This window comes from Xiphophorus maculatus, chromosome 1 (genome assembly GCF_002775205.1).
Source record: "Xiphophorus maculatus strain JP 163 A chromosome 1, X_maculatus-5.0-male, whole genome shotgun sequence".
Lineage (NCBI taxonomy): Eukaryota > Metazoa > Chordata > Actinopteri > Cyprinodontiformes > Poeciliidae > Xiphophorus > Xiphophorus maculatus.
The window spans coordinates 24,895,877-24,907,041 of record NC_036443.1 but is presented as its reverse complement, the minus strand read 5'-3'; the positions used below and the strand labels follow the sequence as shown (position 1 = coordinate 24,907,041).

At 38.6% G+C, this 11,165-nt stretch overlaps 1 protein-coding gene across 1 annotated transcript; it reads right to left on the bottom strand.

Moving 5' to 3' along the window:
• Nucleotides 1–3,080: 3,080 nt before the first annotated feature.
• Nucleotides 3,081–10,043, bottom strand: LOC102230153 (protein FAM110A-like). The gene is made up of 2 exons (XM_005810690.2): nt 9,890–10,043; nt 3,081–4,438 (listed from the first exon to the last, which is right to left on the bottom strand). Exon 2 carries the CDS (start codon nt 4,318–4,320, stop codon nt 3,196–3,198), a length of 1,125 nt encoding a protein of 374 aa, XP_005810747.1. The 5' UTR covers nt 4,321–4,438; nt 9,890–10,043; the 3' UTR covers nt 3,081–3,195.
• Nucleotides 10,044–11,165: the final 1,122 nt, after the last annotated feature.

Here is an 11,165-nt window from a genome sequence, read left to right as displayed (position 1 = left end):
AAAAAAATGAGAACGAGACAAAAGCAGGTAGTTTTCAGCCTTCAAAATGAACAAAAAATATACTACGGAGCTAAATTGGAGCCATAAAGTTTGTTTAAAAAATGTAAACGGAAAAAAAATGTTTTGAAGCCATAAAAAAATTTAAATGTTCTTCTCAGATTCAAGCTTTTTTTCAAAGTCTCAAAATAAGTTTTTTGTTTTCAAACTTACGTTTCAAAATTAATTTTTAAAAACCTTTTATCAGTTTAAAAATTAACACTTAAAACTTTCCAGTTCCAAAATAATTTGGTCTCAAATGTTTTTTTTTCTGATTTTAAAAGAAAATCAAACAAACTTCAGTGCCATTTTGCACCATTTATGTTATTTAGTAGCTTCAATACAGAAGTTATAGTATGGAAACACCAAAATTGTGAAAAAAAATAAATGTTTAAAAATGACATATTTTTTGTGTTTTTTTTGTAAAAATCGTCAAGAGGAGGAGCTAAACGTTGGAGTTTCCTGACGATTAGCTTCAGATTTTCCAAAGCTTTTTGAAGAGGTTCTTCTGACCTCTTGTGGAAAACCTGAGAAAATTTTCAAAATTTTTCATTAGGAAACAAACAAAAAGATTTTATTCACTGGTAATTTCTTGCCAGTAAGGAGGATAATTATAATTAGATTTATCTTTTTAAAAAATCATCATAATTTCTTCTGGCTTGCTGCTTTCTCTCACTTCAGTCCAAAACCCGACCATGTTCAGAAGAATAGTTTCCCCTATTGAACAACTCGACCTGTGAGTCACTGAAGCATAAAAAGCTTTTGGATGAAAGGATGAATCAGCTTTCAAACTGAGCCACATTCGTGGATTCATGCCCACACACTTTCACATCCCTGAGTGTGTGGGCTCATGGACAAGCCCACACAGGTGCGTCGCTCGGTGCGGGCAGAAAAGCTGAAATCCAAACAGGCAGATGGAGGCCCAAAACTATTCATACCACCGCCGGGTTTTATTCAGTTTCACTTCAGTTTCTTTATGTAGCGCAGATTTCAGTTTTAGAGTTAAACTTTTTATTATTATTAACTTTTACCTGGTTTCTGAGCCAAAGATTAGGGTTATGGTAAAGAGAGCCGGGTAGAAACATTGTACTAAAGTAAGAGTAGTTCTACTTCAGCATATTCTTATTGAAGTAAAAAGTAGCCGTCTAAGAAGAGTAAAAAAGTATTTTTACTAAGCTGTACTTTTTACCATTGAGTTCTGCTACTTTTACTTGAATTACATTTTTGGATAGTCACTACATGAGGAACATATATTAACCAAAAGTACATAAAATGTTATATTTAAAGAAACTTTTTTTGATGTTTCTTTTGCTTGATTTTGTAATTGTATAAATTATTTAAATTTTGGTCTTTGCAATGCCAAAATTTCCACATAACTTCATATGTTATGTGGAAAAAACTCAGTAATTACTCAGTACATCAGTAGACTTTTTACCAAATACTTTTTTACTCTAAATTTAACTTCTGCTTTTTAATTTTGCTTCTCTAACCTGAGAATGATTTGTGGATACACCTCTGCATGCAGGTAGCATAGAAAACAAATTGAATTAGTAACATAATCTCATTTGAGTTGATTCACATTCGTCACTCTGTAGTTTGTCATTTTTTTATTTAAGCGTTTTGTTTCCAGCAGGACATGATCCATCAAAGACGACGTCTCATGGCTCCAACAGCAAACAGAGAAAAACAACCTGATTGTTTTCACAAAGAAAAAAAAACATGTCACAGACTTTCTTTATCCACATCGCCCAAACCCACACAATTCTCCATTCACTGCAAAAACAGAATCTTACCAAGCATGCCTGGTTTTGTTTCAAGTACAAATGTCTTAGTAGATTTAAATTAAGACAAAACTAACTTACAAGTAACTTTTAGTTTTGTCTCAAATATATATATTTCAAATATATTTGCATTAGAAACTAGAACAAAAATGCTTAAGTTTTTGCAGTGTTTTTTACTGATCTTTCAGCCACTTTTACATTTAGTCTCAAAAGTGCAGAAATTACCCAATTTTAAGTCTGATCAGGGGTGTCCAAAGTGCGGTTCAGGGTCCATTTGTGGCCCTCAAACTGATTTTGTGCGGTCCCCACAATTGCAGTTCGAAAATGATACAAATTTGTCCTGTCCGGCACCGACGCTTGAAGCAGATGAACACTTTTTATTTGTAATACGGTTAAATTTATAATCAACATAATTTTCTTACAATGGAAAGTGTTGAATACAACACAAAGTACTTATAGTTTCATAAACAAGCTTTTATAAGTCGAACCACATCTGCAGAAACTTCTACTGAAAAGCCGACTTTGCTCCAGCTTTCATCAAATGTATTAAACTTGAACATTTTCAAAGAAAGTCACCCAAATCCTGTTCTTATTCCGAGAATAAATTAATTCAATCCAGCCAAAAAGAATCTGAAAATTCCTCTCAATGCAACAAATGTGCAAAATCCTTTAAAAAAAATTGGATATACAATGAATAACATCCCTTTTCTACACAAAGAGGACTACTTTATTTTCTTCATTTTAGGGTTTTAATTTTCTCTTGGTAGCCAGTTCTTTTGGGCACATGACAAAGTTTGGACACCCCTGGGTAGAACTTGCACAACAATGTGTTAGGGCCATTGTAGACAAATAAAATAAGTAATTTTCCACCAAAAAACTCAGAGATTAATCCCTGAAATTTTCTGGAAAAAACTGAATATTAAAAGTAAAAATGTTTGAGGAAAAAAAATAAAAATTTGAGATTAGTCTCAAATTTCTGAAAAAACTAACAAAAAAACCTTAGAAATTTCTGAGCTCCAAAAGTTTAAATATCTACCTGGAAAATACGCACATTTTGAAATTATTCTAATTTAAAAAAAATTTTCTGAGTTTCAAAAGTCAAATTTTTGACCTTTAGAAATTTCTAGACTTTGAATTTCTAAAAGTGAAAATTAATTTCACTTTTGAAAATATTCTGAATTTCAAAAGTCTTCACCCTTTCCAAGTTTTTTTCTAGAAAACTTGAGATAAATCTCAACGTTTCTGAGTTTTTTCTCACAAATGTTCAACTTTTAGAGCTCAGAAACATTTTTTTTTCCAGAAAACTTATGAGATTTTTGGTGAAATTTAGATTTTTTCTCCTATCTACATTGGTCTAATGCGCCGTCATGGATTTGTGCTACAGGTTTGTGCTCTTCGTTGTGTTCTCCTTGGCCTGCCGCAGTCCGTACAGCCACTTGATCACTCTGGCGTTCCTCTCAATGACAGAAACGCCGTAAGGAACCCGATCCGCCGGGTTGGGGGCCTCTTCCTCCTCCTCTTCTTCGCCGCCTCTCTGTGAGGCGCCGCACTCGGACCCGGGAGCGCTGACGCTCCGGAAGCGGGCGAGCGACACGATGTCGGAGCTGGAGGCCGGCAGGTCCTGCAGGTCGACCGGCTCCAGGCCGCACAGGTTGAAGAAGCGCTCCAGCTCCGTGCCGGCCCGGGAGAACCGGTCGCTCATGTCCGACTTGGACCGGGTCAGAGAGGGTCGCTTTCTGGAGCTGGAGGACGACAGCCTGGTGATGGCGGGGGACGCCGGCGCCGAGGGTTCGGGTTTGGGAGCAACCGGTGCCATCGTTTTCTGGACTAAGAGCCCCTGGCGGGACGTGGTCGGATGCAGAGGAAACTGGGGATGAAGCGGAACCGGCTGGAGCGGCTGCCGCACGTACTGCGGCGGTCTGGAGCCTGGCCGCACCTGGCCCGCCTGGGGCATTACGTCCACTCTGCGTACTGTCCCAGCAGCCGGCGCCCCGGGACAAACCGGCCCGTCTGCCGTGGCAGGGGCGGTCGCTTTTAGCCTCACCGTAGCGGCTCTGGGCCAGTCAGGGCGCGGAGGCGGCCGCGGCTTCGCCTTCACCTGCGGTGCCGGAGGTTTGGCGGCGCACTGGGGTCCATTGGGTAGGTCGCTAATGAGGCTGCTCAGGCGCTCTAGGTCCAGCTGGACCCCCTCCGGTTTGGGGCTGGGTTGGGCCGGGGTCTTCCTGGTGGGCCGCAGTGGAGTGCTGGGGTTCAGCAGCGGCTTCTTCAGCTCCGGCGCCCGGACCGGCTGCTGCTTGGACAGAGCCACCTGACTCTTCACATATTTGGCCTTGTCCGCCTCCAGTCTCTCCACGGCGCTCTGCCTCGGGGTGCTGGCGCCCGACTGGACGCGTCTGTAGAAGTCTGGACCCAGCGGACCCTTTGGCCGCAGGCGTGGAGGAGAAACTCCTACAGCAGCTTTCAGCGGCTGCCTTGACGGATGTTGGAGCGCCTCCATTGGCATGACTGAAGCTTCCTGTTTTCACTTTGTGGCTTCCTGTAGAGCGCTAGGTGATCATCGTCCTGCCATGACCAAGAGATGTGACCTCAGCTGACCTTTAGCAGCCTGACATTTGGACTTCCTGTGGACAGCAGAGGAGTCAGTCACTTCTCAGTAAATAACGTCAATAAAACTTTTACAACACTTTTCTGGAAACTTTGGACGAATACATACTCCACCAAAACGCCACACCCATTAAAGCAAAAAATATTCACACCACATTTTGTTTTAAAGGGTCACTAAGTGACCATTTACAGTACAATCAAGTAACCATGTTAACTTTAGTTGTTATGAAAATGCTGTCCATACCCAGTATGTCATAAAATAAATTTTACTTCCTGATAAAGGTCTTGAAATTGTGTCTCTGTTTCTATAAAAACTCCGCCTTCAGGAAGTCATCAAAATGTTGCTCCTCTATTAACCTTTTAACGTTTTACTAGCGTTTCACTGAGAAGTACCGTATTTTCTGGACTATAGAGCGCACCACACTATAAGCCACACCTACAAATTTTAGACAAAAAATGGAAACATACATCTATAAACGGCTGGTATCTCCGCCGCTCTCGATTTTCCATAAAGACCCAGCTAAGGGCTTAATAAATCTGCTGGATTTATTAAAGACGCAGCCCTCGGTCTACAACGCCGAACCACGGTTTCGTTCACGCCAAGTTTACGTGCAGCGGCTCCATGTCCTTCCTGTACTGCCAGATCAACAGCCTTCAACTTAAAAGTTGCATCATATGAGTTTGAAGAAATTTCTCCGTCCTGGCTGCTGCTAGCAAGTGCTTGTTCTGAATGAAAATTAGCACTTTCTTCTTTGATTTCCAATTTTGGTGGAATCCACTAAAATCCACAGAAAAACCGCACCGGGCTATAAGCCGCATGGCTCAAAGCGTAGGAAAAACGTAGCGGCTTATCGTCTGAAAAATACGGTAGATCGTATAACTAACTCAGCTGATACACAGCTCCACTAAATGTTTGCTAATTGCTGCTGGCTAGTCTGAAGGAGCAGTTTCCAAACTCAGAGGAGCAGCTGTGTCTCTAAGGCAGAAAAAACTAATCATTTTGCATAGCTAAATGGTGGTAATTTTATGTTAGTGTAATGCTCATTTCTGATTGTTTTTTTTGCTGAAAGTTTCGTTTTCTTTGCACGGTCGTTGATGCTATTAATTAAACCCAACCGCAGTGATTCTTCTGTGTGAAAGTTAACGTCACAGTAGTTGGTTGTCTGGCTGCAATATATTGCAATCATTCAAACTATGAACTAGATTTCTTAAGACTTTCTTTCAGCTACTTGTAGGGCTGAAGCAATTAATCTGATTAAGCGATGATTGAAATAATTGTCAACTCATTTAATCGATTAATCATTAGCCGGAGTATATACTGTATACGGACTCAAAAATAGGCCATTTGCTGAAAGAACAATAAGTCACAACTGCAAAAATTCTGCAGAATTTGCCAATTTTTAATCCATGGATTACTTACAACTGAAGACAGATTTTATTTTTCCATCAGCGTCGAGCAACTTCCTTGTTCTTGCTGCATAAATAGCATTCCTAAAGCATAATGCGGCCACATAAAATACCAATGAAACACACTGCAAAGTGACTGTAACTAGACTGAAGTGATTAATCATGATGGATTGATATTAAAACAATAAATTAATTTAACAAATTGCTAACATTGTTTATTGGCACATTTTAATGTATTTCTAATATTTTACTTTAAAAAAAGTTTGAGGTAAAATGCAGAATGTGAAAAAGTTTTCATTTGATTAATCATCAGAATTATTGATTACTAAAATAATCGTTAGTTTGTCATCTCCTCAGGTTCTATACGCTTTAATGTTCCTGCTGCATAAAAGAGCCTTCCTAAACAAGATGCAATAAACTATTTTAGTAATTAATCACATAAACTGGCACATTCAAGATATTTCTTTTAACCCTTTTTTATGCAATGTTTGAAATACATTAAAATGTACAAAATGAAAATAATTCAATTCATCTTTTAAAAACAAAAATAACATTACATTATTTTAGTCGCAATGGATGCACATTTTTCTTTTATCAAAGTAGAAAATGTGTATTTTTAGTAGAGTTTTGGGCTAAATTACATCTCTGAGTATGTTGCTCTTTTTCAGTCTGTGTTCTCTGGCTAACGATTAATTGATCACTTGATTAGTTAACAATTATTTCAATAAATCTTTTAATCACTATTTAACTTGTCACCATGATAAATCAGCCCAGTAATTATTGTGATAAACACTAATGTTGCTGTTTTGATACCACTTTCAAGTGATATATTGATAATGGCATAATAATCCAAGTTTTTACTCTGAAAGATAAAGAAACTTACATTTTGTAAAAAAACACTTCAGACGTAGCCTGGCCATTGCCTTACTGCGCTATTCTGGTCGATTCAAATTCAATTCAGAAAAACTTTATTGATCCCAAAGGGCCATTAAATTAAGTACTATTGAACTGAATTGAATTGATTCTTTAACAGCTTGGCCTTCTCGTTTGAATAACAAGGTTCTGGGTTCTGTGTGGTATGTACACCTACGTGTCGTACTGTACACACACGTAGGCTACATGTTCTTAGCTTGCAGATAAAAGCTACATTAGCTAAGCTAATTTTATTAGTTCGGCAGTAAGTACTACAGTAAATATCACTCACTTATCTTAGAAGTGAGTACTCAAAAATTGTGATCAAGTAACATAAGTAAATGTTATGTTGTTTATAAGTTAAGAACCAGGGAAAAGCTAGTAAGCTTGCGGCTTTATTGTTGTCATGGCAACGCCATAGCAACTGCCTGCCAAGTCAGTGTCAGTTAAGAGTTCGCGGAAGTGTGACGTCACATGAGAACTAAGTATTTGCTTCTGTCTTATGTAATATTCCATCTGCCGATTGTGCCGAGGTATGTGGAGCCATCCCTTCAGGTGTTTCTGTGCTTTTTAAAAGGTTTGAATCTCACAACCTTTTCTGTCCATCTCCAGAAAATAAAACTGTAGGCAAAATATGTTTATCTGTTCATCCTGTAAATAACAAACTCATACGAGCCTCATTTCAAAAGGAGCTCTTAACATCTCCAGCTGCTGTTAAACATTGGGACGGATTTGTAGAAGGGATTTCATGAAAAAGGGTCTGGATTGTTTTTATCATATCATGTTGTATTATTATTGGCTAAACATCATATTTATTGTTACAAATTCACTGAAAGGAAACCACACTTTGCTGCTTTTTCCCTCCAATGACATTAAGTATATCAGATCTATCAAAGACTAACAAAAAAAATGGCTATTAAAACGTATAAAACCTAAACCAGGTTTTATTTGCTTTAGCCTGTGTACCAGGACGTCTCACAAGTCATTGGAGTTCTCCCAGTGAGACCAGCAGACTGAAGCCCTGCCTGTGGCCAGTGTTCCCAGTATAATAAATAAATGTGTTTTATTCTTTCAATATTTTTGTATTTTACAATATCTCAATCTGAAATATTACTGTATTAATATAGCTTATGTAATGAAATAAAAATAATTTACTCTGTTAGAATTATTTTCACTCTTTGCTGTCAATAGCAGAGTTGACGTACTGTAATAATTTTTTTTTTCCAGAAAAAAGAAAAATATGTAGTTTAATGTTTGACAATGACTGATTTATCAAAGTCATTGTCACTTAACAATGACTTTGATAAATCAAGTCATTTATCAATAATATATATAAAAGACAAGAAAATTATTTTTTTTCTTGTCTTGAAATTTTAAATGTACATTAAATTATAGAATCATGTAAATATGTTCTGTAATAAAACACTGTAAAAGTGTGTGTCTGTTCATCAATGTCAATATAAAAATGATCAGAATCATTTCTATCAAATAAAAACATTGTGCTCTTTATTCAGAAATCCCACAAAACAATTAAATAATCATATCAAAAGTTAGAAACTCTGACTTTAGTCATTTATTTGATTCCCAAATATATTAGTGTGTGTGAGAAAATCTGTCAATGACGGGTATTAACTTAAAATACTTTGTAGAACGGCATTTTCTGAAGTTCGGTCCATTTACTTGTATTAGCTTACTGGCACATAGGCTACATTCAATATGGCGGACGCTGTGACGTATAGCAGCAACAGGCCGACCCGCTCAATGGACCTTACCAGAGGGGCCGCTTTTCATTGGCTGATGCCCATTCTACGTGGTCACGTGCGCGGCCGTCTCACAAACACCGTTAGCTTCCCGTTAGCTAAGAACACCATAATGGCAGAACTGATACAACTTCTACACCTTGAAGCCCGTCTGCTACACAGTCTTACGGTAGCTAAACAGATCAATATACAATGTGTCTGTATCTGACAAACACTAAAGATTTTATTTTAGCAGAAAAGGCTTTGGACTAAACTGTTACTCATGTTAGCCACGTTAGCACCAAGTACAGCTAGTCAGTCAACCATCGCTGTGTTCAGGGAAGCGCTGATTAATAATCGAGAAAGGCGTCTGCGTATGTCTAAAACTACCGGCTGACTACAATTATAAAAACAGCGCAGAAAATCTACGTCATCGTGCACAACGGCCCCTGCTGGTCGCTGATTGGCCCGGAGGGAATCCAAGCGAAGGGGAGAAAACCCGTCCGTGCTGGAAGTGTTAATTATTTTTCGAGCGGAATTGCACAGGAAGGCAATGGCGAGGCTAAAGCGGAGCTTACATAAGTTGAGATTATTTACAACTCCAAGTAGGGGTCCCCCAGTCCCAAGTTCAATAGCTGGTTGCTGGCTAAAGTCTGACTTGAACAGCCATCCATCTTATCGCAGACAAAGACACAATAAAACTGACACTTCATCTGCAGCCTGGCTGTGAAAAGAGATGCGTTTGAGGGAGCATCAGGACAGCTGTCAGCCAGCTATTGTCTGGAGTCGGATCACACGACCCAACAGCTGCTGCTGAGGGAACAATGACTCCGCATCCCCTTTTTAAAATAGGTTATCCCCCAAAAACACAGCCTCTAAAGTGAAGGAGGTCAAGAAAAGTCTGTATTTAATGAAGATCAAGTGTGTGCTTAAACTATCCAGTCTGCGTCTGCCAGTTAAATTCTCGGCATGTTTGCCATTCCAGGCTGAGCTGGTCCAAGATCCTGCTGGGAGAAACCTCCGGTCCTCACCTGTCTCAACGAAATTAACCACAGCAGCAGAAAAATATAATTAAAGCAGCAGGCTGGTGGGTTACAAAGCAGGAAGGAATGTTAGAGGGGGTGGGGAGGGTCAGAGGAACAAAAATAGAGCCACTAATGTTTCTAATTCAAGTTCTAACATGCTGCTGAGCTGAGGGGGAAATAAGAGGCAAACATGAGGAGAGACAGGAAGCAAAAACAAAGAGGGAGGTATGGGGGGGGCAAAAAAAGCAGTAAAAACGGCCCTCAGGTAGATCTGCCTCAGGGCCTGTAAACGCTGGAGTCCAGTCCTGACAAGATTAAGTCGGTTTTAATTAGGAAGCAGGTAACTTCGCGGTTTTCTCTCGCTTTTTCTCCTTTAAAAACCCACCTGAGCGGTGAAGAGCGGAGCCGCGGGTTCCGGGGGTCTCTGCTGAACACAAGCCGACTCGGGACGCTGATCCTCCCGCATGAATGTGTCCGAAACAAGCGTTTACCAGCGCAACAACACAAACCTGTTTGACAACTCATGTGCTGGCCGAGGCCCCGCCCACCCGGCTGATTGGACCAATCAGGCGTCTTCAAGGAAATGACCCGAAGGAGGCTCAGGTCACGTGACTACCTTACTGTTTTTGATTTCTGATCGAGAAGATAAGCCTGTAATTTACTGGAAAAAGGCTTGGTTCTTCACATAAGGAGCGGAAATAGTAATAATAAAAAAAGAGTATCAACAGCTTTCAGCTGATAAGATTATTAAATAAAATCTACATTATTTTAATGCAATGAGTTGATTTTGGTGCTTTAGTTAAATGAGAGCAAATCTTTACTCAAACTGGACTCTGAACTGTACAGCAGGTATTATTGCTGCTGATAAGCGTTAGCAGGAAACTGTGTGAACTTTATCTGAAAGTTATCCAGTTGATGAGATGACGTGACATTTTTTCACGTCACAATCTGAAAAATTTAAGGAGCTAAATTGGGTCCAAAAAAAAAAAAAAAATTAACCCCATGAATCTGGAAAGAATTGCCCCCCAAGATTCAAAACTTATTTCTTATGATTAGTAAGATGGAAAAAAGTTTGTAGCTTACAGAAACATAATTTTAAAACAGTAATTTTGCAACTAAAAATAATCTTGGAACAGTAGTTTTGAAACTGAAAATTTATTTTAAAACTGAAAAGTTTTGAAACTGAAATAATGTTGAAACTTCACTTTCAAAATTAAAGACTTGAAATTGAAAGAAAATAATTTTGAAACTGAAAATAAAAATAAGTTTTGATTTACTTCTCAGTTTCAGATCTTTTTTCCAGATTCAGATTTTTTTTAACAATTCATGGCCCTTATGTAGCTCCATATAGAATCGCTTGACTTCTATTTGAAGTGCTTACATCTTAGTGACATTTAGTATAAATAAACCTTAGAGCAGTTTTTATAGCATTTTCAACAAATAACATCCCATAGAGAAAAACTATCCACTCATGTTGCAAAGATTTAGCATCTTTCTGTTTTAAAAACTAAAATAAAATTATGGTTCTTTAAACATGAGAACACATTTCTTTAGAAGATATTCATCAAAACTATAAGCGGCCTTTTTCAAATTATAATGAAACATGTGCCGCCCTAAACAACTTTTATTTATCCATGTAAAATTTTCCCTCCACCTCACAG